Source organism: Mustela putorius, unplaced genomic scaffold, assembly GCF_011764305.1.
Source record: "Mustela putorius furo isolate JIRA1106 unplaced genomic scaffold, ASM1176430v1.1 tig00000578_pilon_pilon_pilon, whole genome shotgun sequence".
Classification (NCBI taxonomy): domain Eukaryota; kingdom Metazoa; phylum Chordata; class Mammalia; order Carnivora; family Mustelidae; genus Mustela; species Mustela putorius.
The window spans coordinates 2,577,937-2,594,068 of record NW_025421422.1 but is presented as its reverse complement, the minus strand read 5'-3'; the positions used below and the strand labels follow the sequence as shown (position 1 = coordinate 2,594,068).

Genomic DNA, 16,132 nt, shown 5'->3' with positions numbered 1-16,132 from the left:
CTGCAACACACCCTGTCCTATCCTTCTTAGGTCTGTTGTCCCCTTGGTGTCCTCTTTTTAACCAAGGGCCAAGGCTGCTGAGAGTGCCCCAGCTCAGAGCATCTCAGAGGCCATGCTAACTTAGCATGATTTATGTGCTGCATCCTGGGGAGAAATACACACCTACACCCTCGCGCTGATTTGTCTTCAGATGGCCGAGCAGACCATTTCGGTGACTTACTCCCACGCTCTGCTCGCCCTGAGCTCTCCGTTCTGCACTGATCCCCCATCAGGTCCTCCGAAGGCTCTTTGGACCCTCCATTCTTTCACTCACTCGGGCCTTCTGGGGTCCTTGGCACTTCCCCTTTGGTGTCCAGGTCCCAGATGACTTGTCCCATGAATGTGGAATGGGCTGGTGGGGCTGGCGAGGGGGGCAGGGAACAGGGGGCCAGGCTGGAGACTGGCTGGGACCAGCGTGTCCTTGGAGGCTCAGATCATGTGGAGTTGGCAAGCTCTCTGGCCCAGATCGAGTGTCTCCTCCTCTTAGGAGCCTTCCTTGTCCTCTTCTCCCACCACCCTGTAGCCTTCCTCCACCTCCCTGCTATTGGGTCCCCTCTATGCCCCCATGTCTTTCATGGCACCCACTATCTCGCTGGAATCAGAACTTAGCTGGTGGCATGCCTCCCCTCCTCCCCCTTGCTGCCCACCCCACACTCCCTGAAAGCAAGGATGGTTCCTCATCTGTGTCCCCAGGAGCTGGCCCAGGGCCTGGTACATGCTGATCCTCAGTGAAGTTTATGGAATGGTCCAAAGCTGGGGGATGGGGAGAGGCAGCCCTCCCTCTCGCCATCCAGTACTTCCTCCGAGGAGAGAAGCTACTGCAGCCTTGAGTTGTCCTTGTTGGAGAGCCTGTGGGATTATAAAAGCTGCACTGTGCTTTTCCTCCCTGAGGACTTGCCCCTGTGACTTAAAGAATAAAAATGTGCCTGTGGGAATAGTGCAGCTCGTGCCTAGACACCTGTGTCCCTCCAGGGCTGCTGGGAAGGGGAAGAGTTATAGCCCTAAACAAGTTAGAGCAGGGAACGAATTCGGGCTTCCTAAGGGGAGCAGCCCAGGGAAGGGAAGGGCCTGGCCACCAGATGGTGCCAGTGCCCCAAAGCCTGCGGTTCAGGACAGATGTACGGGGCACCGTGCCCGCCTTCAGGGGTACAGTCTCATCGTGGAGGGAGCCATGCAGTTGGGAAGCGTATCCTGACTTCTGGAGAGAAGAAGTATTCTCTCTTGTGACCTAGGTGTCCAAATACTGTGAACGAGTGTGGCTGCCTCGCATGAGCTGCAGAGTGAAACCCTGCAAAGGCTGTTAAAGCAAACGGTCAGGGGAAGAGCTTGTCCTTGGCAAGAGGTAGCCATCCGCTGTGTTTCAGTAAAGACACCCGACTGACAGTTTCATCTGTTCGTTCCACAAGCAGTTGTTGGCGTGTGTTGGGTCCACACCGTCCTGGAAGCGGAGGAGGCGGCTGAGTATGTGGCTGAACCGTGTCTGAGGCTCCCAGGCCGTACTCAGGTTGGGTGGGCTGCAGAGAGGAGGAGGAGGCTGGGCCTTCCTCCTGCTGCCTGAGGCCAGCACCCTCACCTGCTCCAGAGGCCACTAGAGGGCGACACGACACCATCCACCTGCCCGCTCCCAGCGCTGTCTGCTGCCAGGCCGAGCCAGACCCTTTTCCACATCTTCAGTGAAAATACAAATCAAAACCGAAAGTCCAAGCTTACGAGTCTCTGACACTTCAAGACTAAAACGATTAGCCTCTTCACTTGGGGCTTATAATTATTTGAACAAGTGCCTTTGTGTAGCCCCAGTCCTGTGGCTAAGGGACTAGGTCAGACAGTATGAGAAGTGGAACAGAAGAATATTTTACCGTCGGCTTGCACCAGTATTTGATTTAATTTGGCTTCAGGGAAACACGGTCGTGCCTCTTTCCTGGAAGCATGCCGTCCTTTGCTGTCAGGATGGGGCGAGCCTGCCCAGCTGTCTGCGAGGAGGGCCCAGCCACGTCTGCACGTAACCCGTCAGCAGACATTAAGTCAAGCCCTGTCCAATACCCACAGGAGAAAATGTCACCAAAGAAAAGTTGCAAGGGTTTCATGGGAAAGAGACTGGGACCCTGTGTGCATCCCTGGCATTCATTTTTCATCATTTTAATAGAGCAAAACACAGTAAGCCGTGCCTCTGGGCCCTGTCTATGGTGAAGGCACAGACCTGGACCAGTCTTGTCCCACGGCAGGATCAGTATCACACAGAAGTATGCGCCAGCAGCCATGTTCCAGAAGATGCATCTGATGTGACGAGGTCCCCCAGGGCTGCTCTAGGGGAAGCCGCTTGCTCAGTGAGGTCCCAAAATCACCCCCTCAGTTTGCAGACAGGGCTTCACCAAAGCCAGAAGCTGGTCTGATCAAGAAGCCAGATGGAGAATAGGAAATTGCCTTGGATTCGGGTGACTCATTCTCCAGAGGTCCAGAGTTTGGAACCTTTCAGTGTCACTGGAGTTTGGTCTCATTCTAGTTATAGTCCCATCTTTGCCATTATTTCCATTTATTGAAATTCCCTGTTTCCTACATCTACGGTCATAAAACTGTAGTTGCAGGACAGGTAGCAAGAGTGAATGACCTTGATCATGAGGAGGAGTATTTCTCGGCCACCTCTGCTCTGGATTAAGGTCACTGCCTGTTTATGTGGATGCATCTGTTTCAGGACCCCCAGAAACTTACTTAAAACTTGTTCAAGTTGGTTAGGTTGGTAAACTGCTTCCTAAACACTGGGGCTCTGGGAATTCACCCCAGACCTCTCATCTACACGTGCAAGGCAGGGGCAGAGCTCAGCTCTGACTGGGGCCTGCCCTTAATTTCAGCTCTAGGGGAAAGGATTCTTGCAAAATCAAGTAGCCTGATAAACCAGCTCACCCCAGAATAGATGCCTCTGGAAACAAGATGGCCCATCTAGGTGCCCATTTTCCAAATGAATGGAACGTTTGGAGATAGTCAGGGAATAATTGTCCCCAGAAACAATCTGCCCTGCACTCCAGACTAGGGAGCAGAGGCCGAGGCCCTCGAGACTGGCCTGCTCAGGGCTCAGGGCATGCTCGGGGCTGGCAGCCCCGCCACCAGCCTGTCTAATTGATTTCTGAGTGAGACATCTGTTGTGATATTCAAATAAGGACACACATCACCCAAGAACAGCATTTCCACAACCAATTAGGACAAGGAAATATGGAGGCGAGAAGCTGCCTGGAAAGTTGAAACTGGTGTTGAGAGGGGCCCGATGGGCGAGCGGCCTCCCGGGAGGGGAACATTCCTCTCTGGGTGAGCGCTGTTGGGCTGTGGCTCTGCTCTGGTGGATGTGCAACAGCAGCCGTCTCAGCCCCACCCTGAAGATGCCTGTCCATGGGAGTGCGCGGGCTGATTTCCCCACGGCAGCCAAGAATGAGAGGTCGGCTGTCGGCCAGAGGTCCATGGCCAGTCCCTCTGGCTGGTGTGGGTGGTGTACCTGGAGTTCTGGTGTGCCTGGACATTGGTGGCAGGCAGACCCCTCTGGCTCGGGCTGGCCGTTCGTCACGTTCCTCCAGTTCCCGAATTCCAAACCCCTCCCCTCCATTGGTTCTTCCGGCAAACCAGTGATTTGTTGTTGGGGCAGCCAAAGAATCTCGTCGAGTGCATTGACCTTGACTCTTGCATTTCTTTTTTTTTTTTTTTTTTTTAAAGATTTTATTTATTTATTTGACAGAGATTACAAGTAAGCAGAGAGGCAGGCAGAGAGAGAGGAGGAAGCAGGCTCCCTGCTGAGCAGAGAGCCCGATGTGGGGCTCGATCCCAGGACGCTGGGATCATGACCTGAGCCGAAGGCAGAGGCTTTAACCCACTGAGTCACCCAGGCGCCCCGACTCTTGCATTTCTGGTTGTATTACAGGGTCTGTGGTCTTTGTGGGTTTTAGTTGTGGTTTGAGGGTTACTCCCCACGGTGACACTTGCTGCAGCTCTCTACATCCACCTGTGATGCCAAGATCTCCCGGAAACATCACAGAAAAGGTTTCTATATTTTAAAAAAGTTCTGTTTGACCAGTTCACTCAATCAAAAATGTGAGTCCGGGAAAAAAAACCCAGGCCTGTAAGCCAACTCTGCAGTAGCCAGATGCCTGCCAGTTCTTGCTTCTGTAATCCTTGTGGGGTCTATTTGATCCCAAATCTAATCTGCCTGGAAACTCCTGAACCCAGGAGTTTTCTGTCGCTCCCCCATCATGCTCCCAGATGTTTATTCCCCTGGCCTGTGATGCTGTGACACAGCGAGTGGCTTCCCATGTCCTCCAGTGAAAACGAAGCTCACTGCACGGGGAGGGTGCAGACTGATCCCTTGAACCATGGTGACCTCCATGAACACGTAGCTCTTAAACCAGAAGCCAGGACACGTGCAATGTCAAGTGCTGGTATCAGTGCTTTTGAATGGATCAGTGTTGCTGGTCACCATGCGTCTGTATAGGGCCCAGCTGGAGAAATGGTGATTGCATCCAAAATTTCCACCAACCATATATTCAGGATCTGTGGCAGTTGCCTCGGAGAACTGCAGACTCAGAAAGTGGACTTTAGGGTCACTGTCGGGTGGCTGACCCCACAGGTGCCAGGTGTCATGGGCACTCAGTGAACAGCTGGTGGATGGTGGTGACAGTGACACGAGGAAGGGATGGATGGTGGTGACGTTGGTCTGTCAAGGTTCCTGGGTCAAAGTTTGGAGCTGGGTGCTCCAGATGGGGCCCCTTACATGTTTTAGCTCCGTGCATGTTTATAAACACCAGAGGGAAAGGGGGTGAGTTATATTGGAAATTGAGGCCCAGGAAAAAATAACAGTGTGGTTGAGCTTTGAACACCATGGGTCCTATGTAATGTGGGGTGCCCGTCTTTGGTGCAGTGAAATATCCAAATGGAACTTCTGACTCCCTCAAAACTTAACTACTAATAGCCTACTGTTGCTTGGAAGGCTTATCAGTAACAAGGAATTGATTAACCTAGATTTTATAGGTCACATGCATTCTATACTGTAATCCTACAACAAAGAAGCTAGAGAAAAGAAAATGGCATTAAGAAAATCTCAGGAAGAGAAAATACACTTACAGCCCTGTCCTGTGTGTGTTGAAAAGAGTCCACGTGTAAGGGGACCCACGCCATTCAAATCCGTGATGCTCAAGGGTCAGCTATAAAAATTATAGGGCCTATGTTGTCCATATTTCAAGAACCTACAGACAGTCGTGAGTTCACATTTGACTAGTATGTCCCAACTGCCCACTGGCTGCCAGGCCCCATGGCACCGCGGCCCGCTTTGACCCATGTGAGGTCATGGATGTGCATGCTGTAGTGCTCGGGGGCGAGACCAAAAACACAGTAGATCAACCAGGGGACATTTGATAGACTTATTCCCTGTGGCCAAAGACTAGCAGTCAGCTTGAAGGAAACTGTGGTTTTCTCAGGCTGAGGAAGTTTACCCAGGAAAGGATGGACCCCAGGAAAGGTATGTGGTTCGGCCCACTGACTAGCAGAGATGTTGGCTGGTTTGGCCGGGCTGGAGCTGGTCTCGAGTTGCTGGTGAGCAAAGGCCGCCCGCCGCAGGGGGCAGGACAGACATCTGCTTCCAGTGGCAAGGGTGTGCAGAGAGTCCAGGCACCTGCTGGGCAGGCGGCCTGCTGAGAGCACGGGTGGCACGGACCAGGGTTGTCGTGTGGAAAGGACCGAGGGAAGGGTATCAGCAGGGTCACAGACGGGCACAGTCTGGGCTCTGCTGTGTGTCTCCATGCACACACACCGCTGACTTGGGCCAGCAGGAAATCCTCTACCCTTGGCATCGCCCCTCTGCGCCCTCCACTGAGGAAGCTCAGCACAAAGCTCCCTCTACAGGAGATCCAGCTGCAGGAATCTAGTCACTGGGCAGCAGGAGGGTGCTGAGGGTCTGTAAAGTGACAATAGCTGTCCACACCCACCAGCAGGTGCCCACTGCCTGCCCTGGCTAAAGGAATAGCCCTCCCCCTCTGTGAGGACTGGGCTTAGCCCAAGTCCCCTCGCTCCGAGGCCTCCCTGCTGGGGCACTCCATGACCCCAATTCCATCCTGGGCCTGGAACACCCTGAAACAGGCAGGGTCACCAGGGGAATAGACAGGTTTCAGCACCCCTGCCCTTGATGTCTTGGTCTCCTTCAAAAGATCCATTTCTAGAAACTTCAGAGGTCAGAAAGTCTGAGTCTTTGCTGGAATTTTTTGGGCTCTGTTAGTTGCTGGTGTGGGGCTGATGCTGAGCCCTTTTATCTCTCAAACCCAGGACTTAAGAAGCCAGCAAATACCCTTTCTAGACTGACAGGTGGAGACGCAGAGAAGCCTTTCCCTGAATTGTCTTTCCTTTCCTATCTAAAGGATGATATGTAATTTGGATAGAGACATCACTTTATTTTCCATTTTCAAGTTCACATTGGATTATAGCTGATCTTTCAGAACAAGGGCAATGCTCATGTATCCTGGAGGCAGAATTCAGAAGACTGTTCCTGGGCCATCTTTTCCAACAGGTTCAATCCGTTTTCCTGCCGTCTTTTAACTGAAGCTGTCAGTGTTTTGTGCAGCCTGTCGACCCGCAGGCCAGGGTTGCTGGCGCTCGCCTCCTTCCTGCCCAGACAGGGGTCCCATGTGGGGCTCTCACCCAGGGCCATGTGCGGGAGCCAGCCCAGCCCTAGCCACGAGCCTCCATTCTAGGAGGACCCAGACCTCTGAATTGGGGTACTCTGTTCATTCAGAGCAAACTCTCCCCATCTCCAGGCTAGAATTCCAAGAGCCTCCCCTCCCCTCACCACTGAGGTCACTCTTTACCAAGTCCCGGCAAGTCTCCCTTCTCTTCCTGGGTCTCTCGCTGTCTGAATCAGCGTGCACAGCCCCAGCACATACTGCCCCTTCTCCTGTGGTGCAGGCTGCCTCCAGACACTTCCCTGGAGGTTCGTCCATGGAGAATGTGCATGGCAGGTGCTTAGAGCCTGGGGGAGCCACGCTTCCCTGTCTGAACTTGGGCAGGGTCCTCCACAGTCTGGCTTCCGGGTCTCTCCCCAGACTTGCTCTCTGTTTACTGCCCCCACCCCTGCACTGCCCTGGGCCTCTTCTGCCCAGGCCAGCACCACATGGACTGCCCCCCAGAGAGGTCAGAATTCCTTGTCAGAGAAGACACCATGTGGCCTGCAGGGACAGGACCTCACCTGTCTTAGGCTGATGCCCCAGATAAGGTCTTGCAGGCAGAGCATGCAGAGTGCCTACAAAGACCCTACCAGCAGCACCTCTGTGGGCGGCTTCTAGGTCCCAGTCACAACCCTACCCTGCCTGACACTGCCCTGCTGGCCTTCAGTTCACATGCATGCATGCTTTTGTGACTGGGGACTTGCCCGAGAGTGGCATGTGTCCCAGGGAAATCAGTGACCTGTGGGGTGGCACCTGACAGAGACTTACCGGGGTTTGGGCCCTGGCAGGGGGGTCCAGGGGAGGCCTGTGAGGGTGGGGCTGTCATCTTGTCCCACAAATGCCTGGTGACCCTGGATCAGCCGGGGGTGGGTCTGGTATTGCACACGGCAGATGGCCTGAGTCCCTGCATTGCCCGCATGTCGGGGGGACAGCCCTCGCTAAGCTGGGAGTGGTCGTCACTGTCCCAGCTGTGACCCACCACCGAGGTCAGGGCCCCATCGCCCAGCTCCTCTGGCCCACCTTCTAGGTCTGCTTGGCACAGACCAGAGTGGCTCCCCAGGGCCGGGGGCAGGGAGGGCCTCGGTGTGGCCATGGTGGGGGCTCCCCCCAGGCCCAGGAGCTGACTGCAGGTCCCCCGTCTGCCTCACCTCCCTGTGCCAATCCAGAAATCCGCAGCAAGCAGTGTGGCATACCCCACTTCCTCCTTCCTGGGTCGTATAATGATTCTTTTACCCCTTCTCGGTAAATAGCTCTTAAAGCAAACAACCAGCAAATTGGCCTGTTTTTATTTCTGATTTCTTTAGATGCATTCACAATTTTTTTTTTTTTTTTAAAGAAAAAGCCAAAGAGGGGTTGTAGAGACTGACGGGCCTGCCAGGCATGTGTCACTTTGGGTTAGCGGAGTGCCATGCTCCAGCCTCAGCCCAGCACCCGGGGCAGCAGTCAGGCAGATCAGGCAAGCACCCTCACTCCTGCCGAGCACAGCGGCGCCCTGGTGGGCACTGCGCCCAGTCAGCCAGAGGGGGCTGGGGGGACAGGAGCCCAGCCGTGACCACCCCCGGAGCCAGAGCTGGGCCTGCGCTCCGCAGCAGGCTCTGGGTGGCATCTCCTCATGCAGCAGCAACATCCGATTGATCTTTCCTGTTCGGCCTGAGCCCAGTCTGGGGGTCACAGTGTCACTGCCTCTCGTGAGAAGAGTCACACCTACATTGCTCTTAGGGTTTCTGGACAGTGTAGCATCCCCTGGCCTGGCCCTCCGGGGGTCACCATGACTCACAAGGCTTTTTCTGGGACAACTCCTTGCCTCCTATAGACCTATTGGGGCCAGTCCTTGTCTTTGTGGGACATCCCTGTCCTTGACAGGTGACCCGGTCTCTCCCCTTGCCGTGCAGATTTAGACTGGCCCCCAACCTCCTTTACTGCAGGGTCCATGAGACAGGAGGAAACCCCCACTCGGTGATGGTCCCCTGGGCAGCGCCCCAAGCCACCACCCACTCTCCCCACGTGGGCGCTGTGGGCCTGCCAGGTGCTTCTCGGGTGCATGTGGTTTGTGGCCCAGTAGGCCCCATGTGGGCAGGCCGTCACCTGCTGGGCCCTGACTCAGGCGCCCCGTGCCTCCCCACAGGGCCTGATGCACTCCAGCGGCCCTGTGGGCCGGCACCGGCAGCTGGTCCTGGTTCTGGAGGGGGAGCTCTACCTCATCCCCTTTGCCCTCCTGAAGGGAAGCTCCTCCAACGAGTACCTGTACGAGCGCTTCGCCCTCATCGCCGTCCCCTCCATCCGCTCCCTCAGCCCACAGTCCAAGGTAAGCCTCGTGCTGGTGGCGGGTGCCTAGCTGTGGGGTTCTGGAGGACGGCCTTCCCGGCCAGACTGGGCTGCAGGGGGGCAGCCTGTGATCTCTTCCCAAGGTTCCCTCAGCAGTTTGCGGCCAGGGAGGCTGTCTTTGGAGTAGATCTGTCTCTCTGTCTGAAGGTGGGAGGAGAGCCCCCTGGCCTCCAGACTCATCTCTGCTATCTCCAGAAGCCACAGTCTGTGTCCTTTCTCTCAGAACGTCTTTGCTGTGACATCAGGACTGTGAGCTCCTCAGGGGACTGGGTCAGGCTCCAGGCCAGTCCAGGTCTCTGAGGAAGCTGCTTTCCCCTGGTGCCCACCACCCTCACGCTGTCCACTGATGGCGCCGGCTGTGCCCAGCAGAGGGGCCGTAGGCAAGAATGGCAGACACATGAGAAACGGGTCCCACGGGCCAATGAAGGAACCGAACATAAATGAGGGGGCTTTCAGGGGACAGATTTTTGGGTCTCATTCAGCAGAAGCGTCAGTGTGAGCAGAAATGTCTGTGAAAATCAAGAGGGCGACAGTGGACTGTCCACAGAATCCGAGGTCTCACCCACGAACCCCCCTTGGCGTGCCCACCCAATCAGAGAGCCTTCCAACCATCTCCTTCTCAAACTCCTTCAGACCCTTCATGGACCCCGATTTGCCGGGCGTGCACTTGTGGCTGCCTCGGCCGTCCTGCTCCGTCTTCGAACTTGAACATGCCCTCAGAGACCAGCAGACCACGAGGAGAGCTGGGTCAGACAGAGCTCCTCCCAGTGGGAGAAAGTGGCTCATTCAGGAATGCGAACCCTGGGCCCTGGGCGTGGGCGGTCCCTATGGGACCTGCGTGGCTTCTGTTGACCATGATCAGTGACATGGCTCAAACCTGGCCCGCATCTGTCTCACAGGGGTTTGGAAATCTTAGATCTGTTTTCTGTGACTGAACAGTAACTTTCTCATGGGACAGAACCAGTTCAAAGTGAAAGAAATGCTTTTCTCGAGTTTTTGGCGTGTCCGGGGCTGACTGAATGGCCTCGTCGGACACTGTCTGGCTCAGAGCGCTATTTGTTGCACCTGCTGCCAGAAGCACCCAGGAGGTCAGAGATGGCCCGTGTTTCGAGCGCTTCATGGTGACAACAGTAAGCTGGCTGTTTGCCAGGCTAGCCAGGGAGTGGAAGAGCCCTGTCTCTGGACAGACGCCCAGCAGGCGCTTCTCCTACCCGCGGTGTGAGGCAGCATCACTATGGAGCCATCAGGTTATTTTGAAATAATTTGATACTTAATATTTCCCAAGAAGCATCAAAAGACCTTGTTGGGGGAAAATCAGAACTTTCCTGGACTCCTCTATGCAGATTTTATAATCCAGTTTTTCTTTCTTTGGCAGCACATGAGGAGATGACAAGTATAATCTTTTCAGCACATGGTGGCTGTACCGGGCGGAGGTTAGCCCTGTCGCCACTGAGATTGACTTGCTTTTTGTCAACCTTCAGAGCCCTGGCTCATCAGGAGTAGGTCTCCCCCGTTTCGGGGCCCAGAGGGAGGTCTGTGGGAGTGAGGCGCGTGGGGCAGGCCAGCACCCTCCACCCTTGCCTCCGGACGCAGCGCCCCTCAGGACTTGACAGATGGGAAGGGCTCTTCTGAGATCCAGTCCTGATTTTCCAGAGCTCTGCAGCGCAGCTGTGGTTCTCAGTAGGATGAGCAGCTGTGCGCCAACGGTGTTGAGCGTTAGAGTGAACGAGGTTATTGGGAGCACAGGTGTAGCCGAGGGGATGGAGCCCAGTGCTCACGGGAAGCCCGAGGCTCAGCCGGCTAGCCTGGCCCCTGTCTGACGGGCGGGGTGGTCTGCTTCTCTGTCTTCCCCTCCTAGTCTCACCTGAGGAAGAACCCACCCACGTACTCCAGCTCCACGTCCATGGCGGCTGTTGTCGGCAACCCCAAGCTGCCGTCGGCGGTGATGGACAGGTGGCTGTGGGGGCCCATGCCATCGGCCGAGGAGGAGGCGTACATGGTGTCAGAGCTGCTGGGCTGTCAGCCTCTGGTGGGCAACGTGGCTACCAAAGAACGGGTCATGAGCGCCCTGACCCAGGCCGAGTGTGTCCACTTTGCCACCCACATTTCGTGGAAACTGTCGGCCTTGGTCCTCACTCCCAGTGCCGACAGTAACCCTGGCGGCAGCAAGAGCTCCTTTGGCCACCCCTACACGATCCCCGAGTCCCTGCGGGTGCAGGACGACGCCAGCGATGGGGAGAGCATCTCGGACTGCCCGCCCCTGCAGGAGCTGCTGCTCACGGCCGCCGACGTCCTGGACCTGCGGCTTCCCGTGAAGCTGGTGGTCCTCGGCTCCTCACAGGAGTCCAACAGCAAGGTCACGGCTGACGGGGTCATCGCGCTGACACGGGCCTTCCTGGCTGCCGGCGCACAGTGTGTTCTTGTGTCTCTGTGGCCTGTGCCTGTGGCGGCTTCCAAGATGTTTCTCCACGCCTTCTACTCATCCCTGCTCAATGGCCTGAAAGCCAGCGCCGCCCTGGGGGAGGCCATGAAGGTGGTGCAGAGCAGCAAGGCCTTCTCACACCCCTCCAACTGGGCAGGTAGGAGCATGGACCGCTGGCTGGTGCCTGTCGGGTGCCCAGAGCTGGGTACTCACAGCCTCCCAGGTTGGGGAGGGGAGGATGGGGCACTGGGGAGAGGCTGCGTGGGGCGGTGCTGGCAGAGGGCCTTGTTTGCTGAGACCCTCGCCTTCTGCCAAAACAGTCATTTGTCACTGAGGTATTAGTCTTTTTTTTTTTTTTAAAGATTTTATTTATTTATTTGATAGAGAAAGAATATGAGTAGGGGGAGGGGCAGAGGGAGAAAGAATCTCCGATTCCCCACTGAATGCGGAGCCCGACACAGGGCTCGATCTCAGGACCCTGAGATCATGAGCTGAGCTGAAATCAAGAGTCGGACGCTCAACTGACTACGCCACCCAGGCACCCCTAAAGTCATCTTTTTTTTGACTAGGGAGCAGCAGAACAGCCTGCCATTGGGGTGTGAGCATAGACTTCGGGGACAAGGGTGTGCTGGTTGATGCATTTTATGGTGCCCTCCTGTGAAGTCCCAGGATGGTGACAAAGAGCCATGTGGTAGAAAGTCCCAGGTTTGGTCATCGGAACACTTGGGTTTGACCTAGTTCCATGTCCGGGGTCTGTGACCTGAGACCAGCTACTTACCCTTTCTGAAGGGAGGTGAAGAGAGAATGTTCTCTGTGATGTCTGGTCATGGGAGGTGGAGAAGGCATGACCTGTGGAGCTTCCCATGGCGGAAGCTGTCCCATCAGGCCGCCAACCCAGACTCCAGCCAGGGCCCTTTTGCTGACACAGCCCACAGTCCTTCTGTCCATGCTGTCCCTCAGGACTGGCTCTTATCCCTCCCCAGGATGCTCCAGAGCAAAGATGAAGTCCCATCAATGCTGTGGCCATGGGACTGACCCACAAACATGGTGTCTTAAACCTCGAGCAACAGAGGAACGTCCAAAGCACTGTTCTCAAACATTTGTATTTTGTTATGAGCCACATATCATTTAAAAACTGGGGACAAATGACTTCTACCTTCCCCTTCCTCTCAAAATGAACCCGGTGGGCCCGTGCACTGTGCCGGCGCCATTTCACTCTGGTGGCCATGGAAACGTGTTTGCTTCACAAACAGCACAGCTGTGGTGTTTGCCAGACACGTGTTCGAACGAAACAACAGAATCTGGCTGGGGGGGGGGGCGCATGGCCGCGAAGGGAGGACAGGGCAGGGTGGGCGGGTGTGGAGGCCTGTGGCCCGGCCCTGCCGCCCCGTCACTGAACTCCCGCTGCCAGGAGACGAAATGCAGGAATCGAAGGTGGTGGCGGAGGCTCCGTGATCACAGCCCCACGCGCTGTCTGTTCCCGGTGCGCCCCAGGGCTGTAGTGCTGGCCTGGGGGGAGCCTGGCATCTGAGCTTGATTCTTCCTCCCCAAGGGACTCTGGCCCCTCTCTGTGGGCCAGAGTGTGTGCCCTGTCTTCTCAACGTGTAGGGATGTGGTATGTTTGTCCTGTCTGAGTGACAGATGGCATACAAGTCGCGGCTTAGCGTGGGAAGATGGTGTTTAAGTCCTGCGCTGCTCACCTTAAAAACAGCCGTGGCGCACTCCGGCTCTTGGGAAACCCCTTTCTCCATTATTTAGGGGCAAGGTGGTTCTAAGTGGCTTGGCGGCTTGAGGAGACTGCTCCGTGTGCCTGCCCCCCGACCCTGCATCTGGGAGCGGACAGGATCCTGATAGACGTGCAGGTTGTCCTCCTGTCCACATCCCGTGGTGCTGTCCCTGGGCAGGTTCCACATGCATCTCAGGGGAAACAGGGCAGGTCCTTCTTGGGATGGTGGCCAAGCCTGGGAAGCACCCTGGGAATCCCTTAGCCCCCTCACCCGGGGACCACCTGGCCACTTGCTTCCTCCCTCACTGTGCAGCAGAGCAGAGAGGCACTTTCCTGAGGAACTTTTGTGCAAAACCACTTATGAGCCCTGAAAAGCGCTGGTTCTTAAAGAGGAGGGGACAGAAGCGCACGGGCGGGTCCCCTCAGTGAGAGAGCCCTCCTGCAGGCCTTTCCGTGGAGCAGCTTTGCTGCGCAGGCCCCCTTGGGGGCAGGGTGGCTGTGAGGCCCCAGGGAGTGAGGGGGCCAGCCAGAGCTGCTCCCTCGAGCGGAGGGCAGGCGCCGAGATGCCCTTCTGTGTTCTCGCAGGGTTCATGCTCATTGGGAGTGACGTGAAGCTGAACAGTCCCTCGTCGCTCATTGGCCAGGCTCTCACAGAGATCCTCCAGCATCCGGAGCGCGCCCGAGATGCCCTGCGAGTGTTGCTGCACCTGGTAAGCCTGTCCCCCGGGCTCCCACGGGGCCCTCTGCCCTCGAGAACAGTGAGCCAGCTGCAGGTACACGAGAGAAGAGCTGTGGCCTGTCCCTATCCCCAGGGGACACATGCAGGCAGAGGGGACCCACAGGTGGAGCCCGCCTGTTGAGTGGCAGGCACTTGTGTCACGGTGATGGATGTGGCCTCCTTGCCAAGGTCCTGGGGCCCACACTGCCGCTGTTTCTGGGCCATGAAGCTTTGGGCAAGTCTCCTGGCTCTCTGAGCTTCAGTTTGCTCCTCCGGAAGCAAGGATAAAAATTCTCATTTTTCCAGGCTATAGTGAGACTTAGAGCAGAGGCAAAGAGCTGGCACACAGGAGGGTTCTAGAGGCCGGGAAAGGATATTTTAAAGGCAAATGGCCCTGGCCTTCCCCTAACTTCGGGTTGGAGGAAGAGTCCAAAGTTAACCCAGTATGTGGCCAGTCCAAAGCTTGGTCGGGCTGGGGGTGAGGGTACACACGTCCAGAAGTTACAAATCCAGCCGAGAGGCAGTGAAAGAAAACGTGTTCCGCCCTTCTACTTTGCTAACCGGGAAGGCAGCCTCTGACACCTGAGAGTTGTTAGCCTCCGTGGGGTTCTGCAAGACAGACCTGCCCAGCCCCAGCTCGGGGTCCACGTGGTGTGGCTGGACAGCCCATGCCACATCCACACTCCTTCCAGAGCCCCCCAAACAGCAAAGCCCCAGCAAGCCACTGCCCCCTGGAGGGACAGAGGGGCACACGCCATGGCTGTGTCAGAGCTCGAGGAAGGACGTGGGGGATAGTCCCCCACAGGCCCAGGGAGCGGGCTGGAGGCTCTGGCTGGTCAGTTCAGTTTGGGGGCTGGGTTCCAGGGGGCACATCCCCGCAGCGGGGCAAACTTCCTACTCCCTGGGCCTGGGGTTCCATGCACTCCAGGTAGTAGATACGTCCTGTCCATCTCTTAGGCTTGGGGTCAGCCTGAAATCAGCATGTGACTGGGTAGGAATGATGTCACCTGAGAAGCCCAGGCAGCTCTCAGGCCACACCTGAGGTGGCCCCTGCCACGTGCTCTGGGGTAGCTGTGCTCACACACTTTGAGAATCTGCGGAGACTCTCTTAACTGATTTTAACCTGTGTCTGGAAACGGCATAGAGCAATTCAGCTGCTCAATATTAGGACCTATTCTGGTCCCTGTCACCCCCGAGTTCCCTCCTTCCTGGCTGCAGCTCCCAAGCTGCTTTTCTTAGAAAAGAGCAGGCTGCGGGGCAAGAGCCAGGCCTCTCAGGCCCCTCAGGCACACTTAAAGGTTGTCACTTCTTTCTTGGCTTCATTTCTCGGGGCAAGTACAGGGGCCATGGGCTTTACAAGCTCTTACCTCCTACTGACTAACTGTGGGACCCCTTGACCCTGGGCAGTATATCTCCGAGGAGTTTCAGCCCCGATGGCAAGCCCCCTGGCTGGTCATCCTGTCCAGGACCACTCGTTTTCTCCTGCCGGCAGGTCAGCCCCCTGCATCCCAGGGTTATACTGTAAGAAAAGCCTCAGGTGACACTTTGGAAGACTCTTCTGCCTCTCTAGTGATGAAGGATGCCCCCCAGGGCGTGCAGTCTCACAGGTCAACCTGAGATTTCTCCTAGAGAGAAATGGTGGGGAAGGCCCGGGGCCACCAGAAGTGCTGTGGAAGGCTCACTGGGGGGAGCTGACTTACTGGTTTCTTCTACAAATTCAGCCCACAGGTGCCAGGCATGGGTTTAGGCCCTGGCAGGTGGGAGAGGTATTGGAGGTGGAGGGGGCGGCCTAGGTTCCAGAGGCCACTCCTGTGGGACAGAGGGTGCGTCAGAGGCCTAGGGAAGAAGGGCATGGCCAGCCACAGCCCTGGGACGGGTACTGCTTGGTGTATGGGAGAGCTGCGGGCTGTGAAGGGCTTCTGGAGGGCCTGAAGTTAATCCTAGTAATGGGGAACCATCCCATGGTTTGGGGCAGGCCCTGGCCTGAGAATGGGTTTTAGTGTCTGAGGAGGAGAGCCTGGAGTGGGAGGAGTGGGCCAGGAAAGGGACAGAACTTCTCTGAGTCCCCCAGACTTGCTGGTGCTGGGACAGGGACAGCCTTCCCCTTCGCCCCCTCCCTTGCGAGCTGGGCCGTTGCTACTGGGCCGTGGTCCTAAGGCCGAGGCGCCCAGGTGGCAGGAGGCAGCCCCAGCTTCACACCCAAGGCTTTGCATGTC

General features: G+C 56.5%; 1 protein-coding gene across 7 annotated transcripts in view; it reads left to right on the top strand.

Moving 5' to 3' along the window:
- Positions 1-16,132, top strand: part of TTC28 (tetratricopeptide repeat domain 28) — a 641,796-nt gene that overhangs the window by 612,647 nt on the left and 13,017 nt on the right. For all 7 annotated transcript variants that reach the window (XM_045081529.1, XM_045081528.1, XM_013063444.2 and 4 more), the window contains 3 exons: positions 8,851-9,030; positions 10,909-11,629; positions 13,784-13,908. In XM_045081529.1, coding sequence (XP_044937464.1) covers positions 8,851-9,030; positions 10,909-11,629; positions 13,784-13,908 — 1,026 coding nt within the window. The remainder of the gene's footprint in view (positions 1-8,850; positions 9,031-10,908; positions 11,630-13,783; positions 13,909-16,132) is intronic.